General features: G+C 44.5%; 2 protein-coding genes across 2 annotated transcripts in view; both read left to right on the forward strand.

The window, feature by feature from the left end:
* The first annotated feature begins 3,660 nt into the window (after positions 1-3,660).
* Positions 3,661-17,376, forward strand: part of LOC143767376 (uncharacterized) — a 125,111-nt gene continuing 111,395 nt past the window's right edge. Inside the window, exon 1 of the mRNA XM_077255670.1 lies at positions 3,661-3,803. Coding sequence (XP_077111785.1) covers positions 3,726-3,803 — 78 coding nt within the window. The 5' untranslated portion in view covers positions 3,661-3,725. The remainder of the gene's footprint in view (positions 3,804-17,376) is intronic.
* LOC143767409 (gastrula zinc finger protein XlCGF66.1-like) overlaps positions 3,846-17,376 on the forward strand; it is a 69,369-nt gene continuing 55,838 nt past the window's right edge. Inside the window, exons 1-2 of the mRNA XM_077255740.1 lie at positions 3,846-4,319; positions 4,403-4,500. Of these exons, the coding sequence (XP_077111855.1) occupies positions 4,187-4,319; positions 4,403-4,500 (231 nt within the window). The 5' untranslated portion in view covers positions 3,846-4,186. The remainder of the gene's footprint in view (positions 4,320-4,402; positions 4,501-17,376) is intronic.

Here is a 17,376-nt window from a genome sequence, read left to right on the forward strand (position 1 = left end):
TAAAGTGCTCGCGAAAACGGACCATTAGGGGTCTTATTGTCTTCCCGATATAAAATTGGTTACAAGGACAAAAAATTACATATACCAAGAATTTACTTTTACAGGTCACAAAGTCGCTCACAGTATGAAACAGCGTGCCTATCTTTAAAGGATTATCAACTTTATGTAGGTGGCACATACTACAGCCACCACATTTAAAATTGCCCTGCGGTAACGATTTTTTCATCCAGTTGTTGTTACTAGCCGTAAGGCGATTTTTTACCACTAAATCCCCTATATTGACCGAGCGCTTATAAGCAAACCGAGGGATACACATTTCTTCGTTTATAGGAGTATAATAACCACTGCAAATCTACCAAGACCCGGCCGTCCTTCTAAATTTTCATCTCAAACAAGTAGAAGACTGATCAGAGATGCAGCCAAAAGGTCCATGATCACTCTGGATGAATTGAAGAGATCTATAGCTGAGGTGGGACAGTCTGTCCATAGGACAACAATCAGTCGTACACTGCACAAATCTGGCCTTTATGGAAGAGTGGCAAGAAGAAAGCCATTTCTCAAAGATATACATAAAGAGTGTTGTTTAAAGTTTGTAACAAGCCACCTGGGAGACACATGTGGAAGAATGTGCTCTGGTCAGATGAGGCCAAAATTGAACTTTTTGGCAACAATGCCAATCGATATGTTTGGCGTAAAGGCAACACAACTCATCACCCTGAACACACCATCTCCACTGTCAAACGTGGTGGCAGCATCATGGTTTGGGCCTGCTTCTCTTTAGCAGGGACAGGGAAGATGGTTAAAATTGATGGGAAGATGGTTGGAGCCAAATACAGGACCATTCTTGAAGAAAACCTGTTGGAGTCTGCAAAAAAACTGAGACTGGGACGGAGATTTGTCTTCTAACAAGACAATGATCCCAAACATACAGCAAAATCTACAATGGAATGGCTCACAAATAAACGTATCCAGGTGTTAGAATGGCCAAGCCAAAGTCCAGACCTCAATCCAATCGAGAATCTGAGGAAAGAGCTGAAAACTGCTGTTCACAAACGATCTCCATCAAACCTCACTGAGCTCGAACTGTTTGCCAAGGAAGAATGGGCAAGAATTTCAGTCTCTCGATGTATAAAACTGATAGAGACATACCCCAAGCGACTTTCCGCTGTAATCGGAGCAAAAGGTGGCGCAACAAAGTATTAAGTTAAAGGGGCCGAATAATATTGCACGCCCCACTTTTCAGTTTTTGAATTTCCTCAAAAATTTAAAATAACCAATAAATTTCATTCAACTTCACAATTGGGTTCCACTTGCTGTTGATTCTTCACTAAAAAATTACATTTGGTATCTTTATGTTTGAAGCATGATATGTGGGAAAAAGTTGAAAAGTTCCAGGGGGCCGAATACTTTCGCAAGGCACTGTATTTACTGGAGAATCACTGTGATATTTTGCAGATGTGATAGCTCACAGTCTATGATCCCTGTACTTGGGCATCTCTTTACATAGTGTCATCATAACAAATCTACCAGAACTAGCGGTTACATACCATAACATATCAGACTCTCGCCTACCATCGAAACCTTCAAAAAGAACCTGAAGACCTACCTCTTCCGGCAAGCCTACAACCTGCAGTAAGCACCGATCGACCAAACCACTGCACGACCAGCTCTACCCTCACCTACTGTATCCTTACCCATCCCGTGTAGATTATGAGCCCTCGCGGGCAGGGTCCTCTCTTCTCCTGTACCATTTGTGACTTGTATTGTTCAAGATTATTGTACTTGTTTTTATTATGTATACCCCTCCTCACATGTAAAGTGCCATGGAATAAATGGCGCTATAATAATAAATAATAAAACAATAATAATAACCTAGTAATACCAACATTTATGTAATGAAAGGGTAAATGAATATACTCTTATTCACTATCTCCATGTCCACTATATGAGGTCCACATTTCGTTCTGGGTGATTGTCTGCAGCTCGTTTATATAGGGAATGTTTGGGGACAGAATTTATATCTAGATCACCATGCGGAAGTATAAAGGTCGCAAGAGTAAGGTTCCTTCTTCACCCAGGAGGAAGCCATTTATAGGTCTGGTGACCACCTCTTAGATATAGGCAGTGTGCAGAGTACGATGTCAGTGGGTCTCGAAAAACAAAGTATAAAGGCAAAAGTCCTTGCATAGGAGGTTTGGCATACACTGAGGCTCCTGATCATGTGACCCCTGATTCCTCCCCTCCTTTGACCTCATCATAGGTCCTGTGCAGAGAACAGCCATATATGTGGTGTGGGACTCTGCAGGTGGAGGTAGGTGCTGGAGATTCCCCATTACTGGGCGGGGGCAGGGGGCAGTAACCCCCTCAGTGCTGCGGTCACATTCAGGAGAGTGTAGATGTATGAGGGTCCGGTATTTGTGCTATGAGATTTACATTCTTTGCATTTTGGATACCTATAATTCCAGAAGTTGGAACTTATTATCTCTTTTAGTAAGCTTAGGCTATGTGCCCACGATCCGGAAGTAGCAGCGCTTTGGATGCAGCACATGTTCGCTACGTCCAAAGCGCTGCCGTCTATTGAACACAGGTGAATTTACATGTGTTCAGTGAATCGTGCGGATTTACCGCATTCTGTACATTTCTATTGATTTCATTTCTGTGCTTCTCTGCAGTAGAAATTTACATGTTGCGGCCTTGAAAGAGGTGCCGCATATCAGTGTCCGCGGGTGATCTGCAGGCGAACATGCACGCACATTGGATATGGGATTTCAAGAAGTACCATCCACTATGCTGTCACAGCTGGCTGCTGCGGTTTTGACACTGCTTAACCCCCGGAGCTTTTTGCTTTTTCGTTTTTCACTCCCCTCCTTCCCAGAGCCTTAACTTTTTTATTTTTCCGTCAATATGACCATGTGAGGGCTTATTTTTGTGGAACGAGTTGTACTTTTGAATGACTCCATTAGTTTTACCATGTCATGTACTAGAAAACAGGAAAAAAAATTCCAAGTGCGGTGAAATTGCAAACAAGGTGCAATCCCACACTTGTTTTTTGTTTGGCTTTTTTGCTAGGTTCACTAAATGCTTAAACTGAGCTGCCCTTATGATTCTCCAGGTCATTACGAGTTCATAAACCCCAAATATGTCTAGGTTCTCATAGCAATCCGGCATCCAACAACCATAGAGGCCTCTGGTTGTCATGCTGACGCACCGATGACCCCCAATCATGTGATGGGGGTCATTGGTGCGCGCATTTCCGGCCGTATGGCCGGAAGCGCTTGTTAAATGCCCCTGTCAGAGTTTGACAGCGGCATTTAATTAGTTAATAGACGTGGGTGGAGCGCGATTCCACCCATGCCTATTGCAGGCACATGTCAGCTGTTCAAAACAGCTGACATGTCCCAGCTTTGATGTGGGCTCACTGCCAGAGCCCAAATCAAAGCGGGGGTTCTGCCATCGGATGTACTATTCCGTCCTATGGCAGAAAGGGGTTAAATATGAAGCATCAAACCTGCAGCAGTTCCTGATCATGGCCACATTCCCTCAATGATAAGTGAGTGGGGCTTCATTAATTCTGACTTGTTTCGCTTGTTTAAAACAGGGGATTTCTTACACGGTAACTTTCTGCTGTTACATCGTCATCTTCTCCCCATTCAGGTCCCTACAATATCGGATCCTCTCAGTGGAGAGATTCTATATAAGAGAATTCTCCTGAGTGACTTACAAGGATGGATAGGGACAGGGACAAGAAGGCGGAGAGGATATTACACCTCACCCTAGAGATCCTCTTCCGGCTTACTGGAGAGGTGAGAGATTCTGAGGACGTCACATTACATCATTCTTATCTTTCGGAATAACAGATGGACAGAACTGGAGAGGTGAGGACTCTGGAAATGTCTGTAGTGAGATTTATTAATGTGTCTCTCCATAACCAGGATTACACAGTAGTGAAGAAGACCTCTAGTGACCGCTGTCATACCCCTTTGTCTGAGGGATGGGTAAGACCCCTGAGCCCAATCATGGGGCCTCCACCTCACCCCCTGATACATGAGAACAATAATGATCAGAAGATCCTAGAACTCGCCTACAAGATGATTGAGCTGCTGACTAGAGAGGTGACACTGCTGGGAATGCTGGGACATTATACAGTAACGCTATGAAGGGATCGGGAGGATGACGGTATCATTGAATGTGTCAGGTTCCTATAAGGTGTCAGGACGTCGCCGTCTATTTCTCCATGGAGGAGTGGGAGTATTTAGAAGGACATAAAGATTTGTACAAGGACGTCATGATGGAGGTTCCCCAGCCCCTCACATCACCAGGTAATAGACACGACTATATACACACGTCCTTTAACTATCTGAGTATAAAGAATTAATTCAGTACCTGTATGTGTTTCCTCCAGTTCTGTCCAGTAAGAGGACAACAGCAGAGAGATGTCCCCGTCCTCTTCTTCCACAGGACTATAAACAAGAAAATCCCAATGTTCTTCAGGATCATCAGGTACTGTAGATAGAGATGAGGTGTCATGAAGTGTGTAGAAGGTTGTAAAGGTCTTGTGTTCAGTCTTGTTTTATTCACCAGTATTACACCCTGAATGGCCAATTTATTGGGGACTCCTGTACGGAATTTAGAAGGAATTCAGCAAGAATAGTTTTGAAGAACAGGTCATGTACACTGAAGCTGAGTACAATATTGGTGCTACAGCTGACATTTCCAAGTGTACAATTATTTAACACTAATTTGCTATAACAGAAGATGACTAGTTTCAATGCCATTGCTGACTGAGTGAAAAAGAGAGAATTCAAAGAGCGCCAACATTTTACTACTGAGCAGCAGAGAACATTGTCTAGTTTCTGGAGATGTAATAATGGTGTGAGGAATGTTTTATTGGCACATCCCGAGTCCTCTAATATTTGTGTATGGACTATTGGACAGTAGGGCTTGGCGATTATTGAACTTTAATTGTCTATTAGATGCTCTTTGATTATAATTAATTTTCAAATCAAAAATTCAATTGTAGCCTTTCCTCTCTCAACAGGAAGTTGGCAGCTGCTAAACTACTTGCTTAGGCTAAGCTGCTCAGATAACTACGGGCAGAGTTAGAGGACTGTTTGTTTGGTGAGCAGCAATAATTAGTAATTGTTCGGGTGAGATATCGTTAAATGCATAGACTGTCAGGGTAGTGTGAAACGCACAAGTGCCGCCTCCCGTTACCCTCAGGTAAATGCTGAGCAGCTATAGCACAGTCTTGCTTTTTGTTCTCTTGTCAGATACGGCAGATTGATAGTGGATAAAATCATGCCAATAAAGTTGGTGCTATATATTCTTGATAATACTTTGTCCTGCAAGTCAAGTGACTTTCTCATCCTTTCATTTCTACTGTACTCTGTCCACCAGTACTAAAGTTGGAACCATTCCCTGAGCTCCTCTCCTTGTGCCACTCCTACATTTCCCACACAGTTCTGTTTGCAGTGGTGCTTGAACGTTTCAGAATTTTCCATATTTCTGCATAAATTTGACTTAAAACTGCATCAGATTTTCTCATTCAGAATTTATATTGTTTTTATAATACACAATTAAAACAATTATATCAACTGTTAGGGCAGTGAGAATCTGGAATTGCTTGCCTGAGGAGGTGGTGATGGCGAACTCAGTCGAGGGGTTCAAGAGAGGCCTGCATGTCTTCCTGGAGCAGAACAATATTGTATCATACAATTATTAGGTTCTGTAGAAGGACGTAGATCTGGGGATTTATTATGATGGAATATAGGCTGAACTGGATGGACAAATGTCTTTTTTCGGCCTTACTAACTATGTTACTATGTAGGTTCATACGAACACACCATATGGCATATTAGCTACTGAACTAGAGAATTCTTTAGTTATAGGAAAAAATAAATCGGTATCAACAGTAGTTTGCAAAAGACACTTGATAACCTGCTAAACTAAATACCAAGAAGGAGAAGAGAAAATAGAAGAAATGTTTATAGAGACCACGAGGACAAATCACTAAGGCAGACGGAGTACGTATTATGATACCGGCATATGAAATATCATAGAAGGATAAGGTAGAAATTATCTTACCATACTTTGGTACATCGGGGAGGATAAGAAGGATTCCCAATGAAACCATTTCACAGCCACTTTGTAAGCTGCCTCTTGTGTATGGGTTATCAGGGATTCCATCTGGTGAACTCTAGCCACCTCCCCAAACCATTCCTCTAGCGAAGGCGGTTCTAAGGACTTCCAGTGTTGTGGAATTACCACCTTAGCTGCCAGAAGAAGGTGCCTCAATAACCATTTGTTGAAAACATTCTTAGGCATGGGAAACATAAATAGTAGATTTGCTTCCGGGCTTTTAGGGATTGACACCCCTGTCATTTCTTTAATCGCTTTAAGAACACCTTCCTAGAAGACCGGGTGTTATGACCCCAATGGCAGAGGGTCTCAGAAATAATACCAAGTCTGCAAACACAAAAAACCAGCTCATAGGGCAGTGGTAACTGGGCTGACCGTATATCTAATCCTAGCACCACAAATGGCAGCAGCCGGGGAACGTGCCTACGTTGGTTCTAGACGTCTCGCGCCAGCCGGAGTACTAACTAACCCTAGAAGGGAAAAGATAGACCTTTCTTGCCTCCAGAGAAAAGACCCCAAAAGTTGGATACAAGCCCCCAACAAATAATAACGGTGAGGTAAGAAGAAAAGACAAACGTAAGAATGAACTAGGTATTTAGCAAAGAGAGGCCCACTAACTAATAGCAGAATATAGTAAGATGGCTTATACGGTCAGCAAAAACCCTATCAAAATTTCCACGCTGGATGTTCAAGAACCCCCGAACCGTCTAACGGCCCGGGGGGAGAATACCAGCCCCCTAGAGAATCCAGCAAAATCAGGAATCACATTTAGTACAAGCTGGACAAAAAATAAGAGCAATGCAAATAACCAAAAAACAAGGAAGCAGGACTTAGCTTAATTTTGCAAGAACCAGGACCAGCAGACAGGAGCAAACAGAAAGGACTGATTACAACGATGCCAGGCACCAGACTGAGAATTCAGGAAGTTTATATAGCAACACCCCTGGACTAACGACCCAGGTGGGTGCCAAACAGAGGAAAGACAATCCCAGAGTCATATCACTAGTGACCACAAGAGGGAGCCAAAAAAGTCTAATTCACAACAGTACCCCCCCTTTAAGGAGGGGTCACCGAACCCTCACCAAGACCACCAGGGCGATCAGGATGAGCAGCGTGAAAGGCACGAACTAAATCGGCCGCATGCACATCAGAGGCAACCACCCAGGAATTATCCTCCTGACCATAGCCCTTCCACTTGACCAGATACTGAAGCCTCCGCCTGGAGAGACGAGAATCCAAGATCTTCTCCACCACGTACTCCAACTCGCCCTCAACCAACACCGGAGCAGGAGGCTCAACAGAAGGAACCACAGGTACAACGTACCGCCGCAACAAAGACCTATGGAACACGTTGTGAATGGCAAACGACACCGGAAGATCCAAGCGAAAGGACACAGGATTAAGGATTTCCAATATCTTGTAAGGACCGATGAAGCGAGGCTTAAATTTAGGAGAGGAGACCTTCATAGGAACAAATCGAGAAGACAGCCATACCAAATCCCCAACACGAAGTCGGGGACCCACACCGCGGCGGCGGTTGGCAAAACGCTGAGCCTTCTCCTGTGACAACTTTAAGTTGTCCACCACATGATTCCAAATCTGCTGCAACCTATCCACCACAGAATCTACCCCAGGACAGTCAGAAGGCTCCACATGTCCCGAGGAAAAACGAGGATGGAAACCAGAGTTGCAGAAAAATGGCGAAACCAAAGTAGCGGAACTAGCCCGATTATTAAGGGCAAACTCAGCCAACGGCAAGAAGGTCACCCAATCATCCTGATCTGCAGAAACAAAACACCTCAAATAAGCCTCCAGAGTCTGATTAGTTCGCTCCGTTTGTCCATTAGTCTGAGGATGAAAGGCAGATGAAAACGACAAATCAATGCCCATCTTAGCACAAAAGGATCGCCAGAACCTGGAAACAAACTGGGATCCTCTGTCAGACACGATATTCTCAGGAATGCCGTGTAAACGAACCACATTCTGAAAGAACAAAGGAACCAGATCGGAAGAGGAAGGCAGCTTAGGCAAAGATACCAAATGGACCATCTTGGAAAAGCGATCACATACCACCCAGATGACAGACATGCCCTGAGACACCGGAAGATCTGAAATGAAATCCATGGAAATGTGTGTCCAAGGCCTCTTCGGGACAGGCAAGGGCAAGAGCAACCCGCTGGCACGAGAACAGCAAGGCTTAGCTCGAGCACAAGTCCCACAGGACTGCACAAATGACCGCACATCCCGTGACAAGGAAGGCCACCAAAAGGACCTAGCCACCAAATCTCTGGTGCCAAAAATTCCCGGATGCCCTGCCAACACCGAGGAATGAACCTCGGAAATGACTCTGCTGGTCCACTTATCAGGAACAAACAGTCTGTCAGGTGGACAAGAGTCAGGTCTACCAGCCTGAAATCTCTGCAACACACGTTGCAAATCTGGAGAAATGGCTGACAAGATTACTCCCTCTTTAAGAATACCAACTGGTTCTGCGACTCCAGGAGAATCAGGCACAAAGCTCCTTGAAAGAGCATCAGCCTTCACATTCTTTGAACCTGGTAAATACGAGACCACAAAGTCAAAACGGGAGAAAAACAATGACCAACGGGCCTGTCTAGGATTCAGGCATTTAGCAGACTTGAGATACATCAGATTTTTGTGATCAGTCAAGACCACCACACGATGCTTAGCACCCTCGAGCCAATGACGCCACTCCTCAAATGCCCACTTCATGGCCAACAACTCCCGATTGCCAACATCATAATTCCGCTCAGCAGGCGAAAACTTCCTAGAGAAAAAGGCACATGGTCTCATTACAGAGCAACCAGGGCCTCTCTGCGACAAAACGGCCCCTGCCCCAATCTCAGAAGCATCCACTTCAACCTGAAAGGGAAGTGAGACATCAGGCTGGCACAAAACAGGCGCTGAAGTAAACCGGCGCTTCAACGCTTGGAAAGCTTCCACGGCTGCAGGAGCCCAGTTAGCAACATCAGAACCTTTCTTGGTCATATCCGTCAAAGGTTTAACAACGCTCGAAAAATTAGCGATAAAACGACGGTAGAAGTTAGCAAAACCCAAGAACTTCTGAAGACTCTTAATTGACGTGGGTTGAGTCCAATCATGAATAGCTCAGACCTTGACTGGGTCCATCTCCACCGCAGAAGGGGAAAAAATAAAACCCAAAAAGGGAACCTTCTGTACTCCAAAGAGACACTTTGAGCCCTTAACAAACAAAGCATTCTCACGCAAAACCTGAAACACCATCCTGACCTGCTCTACATGCGAGTCCCAATCATCAGAAAAAAACAGAATATCATCCAGATAAACAATCATAAATTTATCCAGATACTTCCGGAAAATATCATGCATAAAGGACTGAAACACTGAAGGAGCATTAGAGAGCCCAAAAGGCATCACCAAGTACTCAAAATGACCTTCGGGCGTATTAAATGCAGTTTTCCATTCATCTCCTTGCTTAATGCGCACAAGGTTGTACGCACCACGAAGATCTATCTTGGTGAACCACTTGGCACCTTTAATCCGGGCAAACAAGTCCGACAACAGAGGCAAAGGATACTGAAATTTAACAGTGATTTTATTCAGAAGCCGATAGTCAATACAAGGTCTCAAAGATCCGTCCTTCTTGGCCACAAAAAAGAATCCCGCACCAAGAGGGGAAGAGGATGGACGGATATGCCCCTTCTCCAGAGATTCCTTGATATACGAACGCATTGCGGTATGCTCAGGTACAGACAGATTAAATAGTCTTCCCTTAGGAAATTTACTACCTGGAATCAAATCTATAGCGCAGTCACAGTCCCTATGAGGAGGCAGTGCACTGGACCTGGACTCGCTGAATACATCCTGAAAATCAGACAAATACTCAGGAACTTCCGAAGGAGTAGAGGAAGCAATAGACACCGGTGGGGAATCACCATGAATTCCCTGACAGCCCCAACTTGACACAGACATTGCCTTCCAATCCAAGACTGGATTATGGGTCTGTAACCATGGCAGACCCAAAACGACCAAATCATGCATTTTATGCAGAACAAGAAAACGAATCACCTCCCGATGTTCAGGAGTCATGCACATGGTTACCTGTGTCCAAAACTGCGGTTTATTTTCCGCCAATGGCGTAGCATCAATACCTCTAAGAGGGATAGGATTTACCAATGGCTCAAGAACAAAACCACAGCGCTTGGCAAACGACAGATCCATAAGACTCAGGGCAGCACCTGAATCCACAAACGCCATAACAGGGTAGGAGGACAATGAGCAAATTAAAGTCACAGACAAAATAAATTTAGGTTGCAAATTACCAATGGCGACAGGGCTAACAACCCTTGTTAGGCGTTTAGAGCATGCTGATATAACATGTGTAGAATCACCACAGTAAAAACACAACCCATTCTGACGTCTATGATTTTTCCGTTCATTTCTAGTCTGAATTCTATCACATTGCATTAAATCAGGTGTTTGTTCAGACAACACCACCAGAGGATTAGCGGTTTTGCGCTCCCGCAAACGCCGGTCAATTTGAATAGCCAGCGCCATGGAATCATTCAGACTTGTAGGAATGGAGAAACCCACCATCACATTCTTAATGGCTTCAGAAAGGCCATTTCTGAAATTTGCGGCCAGAGCACACTCATTCCACCGAGTAAGCACGGACCATTTCCGAAATTTTTGGCAATACACTTCAGCTTCATCCTGGCCCTGAGAAATAGCCAGCAAGGCTTTTTCTGCCTGAATTTCAAGATTGGGTTCCTCGTAAAGCAATCCGAGCGCCAGAAAAAACGCATCAATATTCGCCAATGCCGGATCTCCTGGCGCTAGCGAGAAAGCCCAATCCTGAGGGTCGCCCCGCAAGAAAGAGATAACAATTTTAACTTGCTGAGCTGAGTCTCCAGACGAACGGGGTCTCAGAGATAGAAACAATTTACAATTATTCCTGAAATTCCTAAACTTAAATCGGTCTCCAGAGAACAGTTCAGGAATAGGTATTTTATGTTCAGACATTGGACTACTGGTAACAAAATCTTGTATGCCCTGCACACAAGCAGCAAGCTGATCCACACTTGTAATCAAGGTCTGGACATTCATGTCTGCAGCAAGCTTAAGCCACTCAGAGGTAAAGGGGAGGAAGAAAGAGAGGAAAAAAAAAAAAAAAACTCAGAATTTCCTTTCTTATTATCCCACTTCTGCAATGCATTAAACATTCAACTTTGGCCTGGCATACTGTTATGACCCCAATGGCAGAGGGTCTCAGAAATAATACCAAGTCTGCAAACACAAAAAACCAGCTCATAGGGCAGTGGTAACTGGGCTGACCGTATATCTAATCCTAGCACCACAAATAGCAGCAGCCGGGGAACGTGCCTACGTTGGCTCTAGACGTCTCGCGCCAGCCAGAGAACTAACTAACCCTAGAAGGGAAAAGATAGACCTTTCTTGCCTCCAGAGAAAAGACCCCAAAAGTTGGATACAAGCCCCCAACAAATAATAACGGTGAGGTAAGAAGAAAAGACAAACGTAAGAATGAACTAGGTATTTAGCAAAGAGAGGCCCACTAACTAATAGCAGAATATAGTAAGATGGCTTATACGGTCAGCAAAAACCCTATCAAAATTTCCACGCTGGATGTTCAAGAACCCCCGAACCGTCTAACGGCCCGGGGGGAGAATACCAGCCCCCTGGAGAATCCAGCAAAATCAGGAATCACATTTAGTACAAGCTGGACAAAAAATAAGAGCAATGCAAATAACCAAAAAACAAGGAAGCAGGACTTAGCTTAATTTTGCAAGAACCAGGACCAGCAGACAGGAGCAAACAGAAAGGACTGATTACAACGATGCCAGGCACCAGACTGAGAATTCAGGAAGTTTATATAGCAACACCAGGGCCGGACTGGCCATAGGGCACTTCTGGCAAATGCCAGAAGGGCCGGTGCCAGTGGTGGGCCGCTCAATCCGCCGCCCCCGCCGTCGCATTCAACTATACCGGCGTATAGACGCCGGTACAGTTGAATGCAATGATGGAGGAGAGAGCGTCTACAGACGCTCCTCTCCCATCATTCCCCGCTCTGCCTCTGACACTGCGGGTGCGCGATGATGTCATATCATCGCGCACCTGCTGTGTCCCGGGCAGACTGCAGCTGCTGAGACAGGAGCAGGAACCAGGAAGCAACGCTGGGCACGAGGAGAGGTGAGGAGAGTTTTTTTTTTTCTGGACTGTGGGGCCATTCTCGGAGGAGGTGAGGGGAGGAAGAGAAGAGATGTGGGCTGTATATAGTTCTCTGTGGGCTGTGCTCTGTGCTGTATACTGCTGTGGGCTGTATATAGTTCTCTGTGGGCTGTGCTCTGTGCTGTATACTGCTGTGGGCTGTATATAGTTCTCTGTGGGCTGTGCTCTGTGCTGTATACTACTGTGGGCTGTATATAGTACTCTGTGGGCTGTGCTCTGTGCTGTATACTACTGTGGGCTGTATATAGTACTCTGTGGGCTGTGCTCTGTGCTGTATACTGCTGTGGGCTGTATATAGTTCTCTGTGGGCTGTGCTCTGTGCTGTATACTGCTGTGTGCTGTATATAGTTCTCTGTGGGCTGTGCTCTGTGCTGTATACTACTGTGGGCTGTATATAGTTCACTGTGGGCTGTGCTCTGTGCTGTATACTGCTGTGGGCTGTATATAGTTCTCTGTGGGCTGTGCTCTGTGCTGTATACTGCTGTGGGCTGTATATAGTTCTCTGTGGGCTGTGCTCTGTGCTGTATACTGCTGTGGGCTGTATATAGTTCTCTGTGGGCTGTGCTCTGTGCTGTATACTGCTGTGGGCTGTATATAGTACTCTGTGGGCTGTGCTCTGTGCTGTATACTACTGTGGGCTGTATATAGTACTCTGTGGGCTGTGCTCTGTGCTGTATACTGCTGTGGGCTGTATATAGTACTCTGTGGGCTGTGCTCTGTGCTGTATACTGCTGTGGGCTGTATATAGCTCTCTGTGGGCTGTGCTCTGTGCTGTATACTACTGTGGGCTGTATATAGCTCTCTGTGGGCTGTGCTCTGTGCTGTATACTACTGTGTGCTCTGTGCTATATATAGTACTCTGTGGGCTGTGCTCTGTGCTGTATACTACTGTGTGCTATATATAGTTCTCTGGGCTGTGCTCTGTGCTGTATACTACTGTGGGCTGTATATAGTACTCTATGGGCTGTGCTGTATACTACTGTGGGCTGTATATAGTACTCTGTGGGCTGTGCTCTGTGCTGTATACTACTGTGGGCTGTATATAGTTATCTGTGGGCTGTGCTCTGTGCTGTATGCTACTGTGGGCTGTATATAGTTCTCTGTGGGCTGTGCTCTGTGCTGTATATAGTTCTCTGTGGGCTGTGCTCTGTGCTGTATACTACTGTGGGCTGTATATAGTTCTCTGTGGGCTGTGCTCTGTGCTGTATACTACTGTGGGCTGTATATAGTTCTCTGTGGGCTGTGCTCTGTGCTGTATACTACTGTGGGCTGTATATAGTTCTCTGTGGGCTGTGCTCTGTGCTGTATACTACTGTGTGCTGTATATAGTTCTCTGTGGGCTGTGCTGTATATAGTACTCTGTGGGCTGTGCTGTATATAGTACTCTGTGGGCTGTGCTGTATATAGTACTCTGTGGGCTGTGCTGTATATAGTACTCTGTGGGCTGTGCTGTGTATAGTACTCTGTGGGCTGTGCTGTATATAGTACTCTGTGGGCTGTGCTGTATATAGTACTCTCTGGGCTGTGCTGTATATAGTACTCTCTGGGCTGTGCTGTATATAGTACTCTCTGGGCTGTGCTTTATATAGTACTCTGGGCTGTGCTGTATATAGTACTCTGGGCTGTGCTTTATATAGTTCTCTGTGGGCTGTGCTTTATATAGTTCTCTGTGGGCTGTGCTGTATATAGTTCTCTGTGGGCTGTGCTGTATATAGTTCTCTGTGGGCTGTGCTGTATATATTACTTTGTGGGCTGTGCTATATATATTACTTTGTGGGCTGTGCTGTATATATTACTCTGTGGGCTGTGCTGTATACTACTGTGTGGACTGTGCTGTATACTTCTACGTGGGCTGTGCTGTATACTACTGTGTGGTCTGTGCTGTATACTACTGTGTGGTCTGTGCTGAATACTGCTGTGTGGGCTGTGTTATCTACTACGCGAGCTGTGCTATAGTATGCAGGCTGTGCTGTATACTATGCGGTTTGTGCTATATAATATGCGGGCTTTGCTATATACTATGGGGAGTATATTATATTCTATGGGGGAGGCCATCTTATGTACTATGTGGCTGTGTTATATACTATTGTGGGGGTATATTATATTCTATGGGGGAGGCTGCGTTATATACTATGGGGGGCTGCATTATATTCTATGGGGGGCTACATTATATATTATGGGGAGGTGGGCTGTATTATATTCTATGGGGGTTACATACTCTGGGGTGGCTGCATTATACTCTGTGGGGTGGCTGCATTATACTCTGGGGTGGCTGCATTATACTCTGGGGTGGCTGCATTATACTCTGGGGTGGCTGCATTATACTGTATCGAGGACTATGGGGAATACGTTATACTATATGAAGAACTATGGGGTGCATTATACTATGGGAAGTGAATTGTACTACATGGATGACTGTGGCGGTGCATTATACTATATGGAGCACTATGAGGATTGTATTATGCTATATGGAGGACTATGAGGATTGTATTATGCTATATGGAGGACTATGAGGAGTGTATTATACTATGTGGAGGACTGAGCAGTGTATTTTAATATATGGAGGACTATAGGGAGTGTATTATACTATATGGAGGACTATGGAGCACATTATAATATATGGAGGACTATGGGGTGTATTTTACTAAACAAGTAAAATGCTGCATATTCGGATTGTTTTTGCTGGAACAAAAAGCCTTGTTGTCAGCAGCACATTGCCAGTGTAAACTGTAGATGTGCTGCTGAAAACATGATACTGTATGGTGATCTGTTAGTGATCTATTAGTGATCGTTCTGTCTCATCATTATTCCTCAGCTGGTGGAAAGAGGCCGGGAAACAAGCGTTGAACAACTTCAGTATTGTCGATCAAACTCGTTTAGCGGCCTGAACTCAGCGCACGTAAATACAACAGAAAGGCTTCTGTGTGATGTGCAATATGTTAGCATTTGGGGACCCATTTTAAACTTTGCCTAGGGCCCCACTTTGCCTAAAACCGGCCCTGCCTACAAGTGTACAAAGATATTATACAGTCACCATGTGACAAGTGGGCCTGTGTAACTTCAAATGCCAGGGCTGAATTTTAGTCCCAGTCCGGCCCTGAGCAACACCCCTGGACTAACGACCCAGGTGGGTGCCAAACAGAGGAAAGACAATCCCAGAGTCATATCACTAGTGACCACAAGAGGGAGCCAAAAAAGTCTAATTCACAACAACCGGGCATGCCCACAATATATACGACATCGAACCCAAATGGGCCCCACATCGCCAGCACAAGTTGGATATTCCCGGGAGTCATTTATGTAAGACCGAAGGAACACGATACCACCTAGATACTATTTTATATAAGTTTCCTGAACTTTAGTGGCTATATTAGATTTATGAGAGAGATGGAAACATACCATTGTTCTCTTGTAAAGGTTTGATGGAGCTCCCTTTCCCACACCTTTCAAAAAGGGGGAACCATATCCGGATCACTACCCAATAGAAGCTTATTGATATCGGAGAATGTGTGTACAGTGTTATTGGGAGCCACACTTAGAGATTGAAACAAAGAAAGGGGTCGCACCCATTCTGAATGATTGGCAAATGTAGAGAAAAAATGCTGTAGTTAATACATTCAAAAGAATGTCTCGCTTTCTGTGGATGATCACCTAGAATAACTGAGAGGGGAAGCAATACACCCTTAGGGGCCACATGATAAAGACGTAAGAGGCTCCTCTTGGAGCTACCCAGAAAAATACGTACCACAGTTTAGACTCTGTGGTGCAGAATATCTAAGATTCTTGCATGGGCGGACGCAAGATTGTATCTTTGGTAGTCTGATAAACCTAAACTCCCCAAATCTTTTGGAAGCACCAAAAACAGTACTACGAATTCTTGGGTGCCCCATCTACCAAACAAATTAGCGGAACTTACATTGGACCCTCATCCAGAAGGGGGATGGGATATAAATCGGGATAGTTTGTAGTAGATACAAAAGTCTAGGCAATACAGTGATTCTGAGGATGTTAACCTGGCCAAACCAAGAGAACTCTCCACAGTTCCAGGAATTAAGATCATCCTCCAATCTGGACAAAAATCCTCCAAAGTTCAAGTCAAACAACTCTGATAAATCCGCCGAAATAAGGGTGCCCAAGTAGTTGATATGATTATTTGAGGGCCATTTAAATGGAAAATTAGATTTCAGGACATTCACCATTTGCAAGAGTAGGGAAATATTCATGGCTTCAGATTTTTCGAGATTGATCTTAAAATTGGACCAACTACTAAAACGTGCCAGCTCCAACATCAGGGAAGGAAGCAAGACATGTGGATTAGTTAAATAAATTAACAGGTCATCAGCAAATGCAGAACACTTATACTCTGAGCCCGCTATTTTGATTACCTGTATTTCAGGATTAGCACATATGGCCTCCATAAGATGCTCCATTATCAGGATATACGACAGGGGCAACCTTGTCGACTACCATCCTTTTTGTAAAGGCGGCAGAAAGGGAACTGTTAATTTTTAGCTGGGCTGAGGGGGAGTGGTAGAGGGATAAGATTTTTGAAGTAAATACAGGACCCAAACTGATGTGGCTCAGGGTTTGAGAGAGAGAAGACCATGATATCCTATCAAAATCCTTTTCGGCATCAAGCGGTAGGAACATTAAAGGGGTTTTTTAAGTGTGTGCATGATTAATAGTTAATTGTTTTCAAAGTGTTATCCCGTGCATCTCTTACTGGTACAAAACCCACCTGGTCTGGGTGTATTAAATGAGGGAGGTGGGATTTAAGTCTATTGGGCAAAAGCTTGGCATATAATTTTAAATCTACATTTAATAAATATATAGGCCTATAGCTGCTACATGAGTTGGGATCTTTCCCTGGTTTGGGAATGACTGCAACATATGCTGTTGTGGAATGGGGAGGAAAGAAGGCAGACTCTGATATGGAATTAAACAATTGTAATTAGTGATAATCGAGTATACTGGTTGCTCGGGTTAACATAG

The sequence above is a fragment of the Ranitomeya variabilis genome, chromosome 4, assembly GCF_051348905.1.
Source record: "Ranitomeya variabilis isolate aRanVar5 chromosome 4, aRanVar5.hap1, whole genome shotgun sequence".
In the NCBI taxonomy this organism is placed as follows: domain Eukaryota; kingdom Metazoa; phylum Chordata; class Amphibia; order Anura; family Dendrobatidae; genus Ranitomeya; species Ranitomeya variabilis.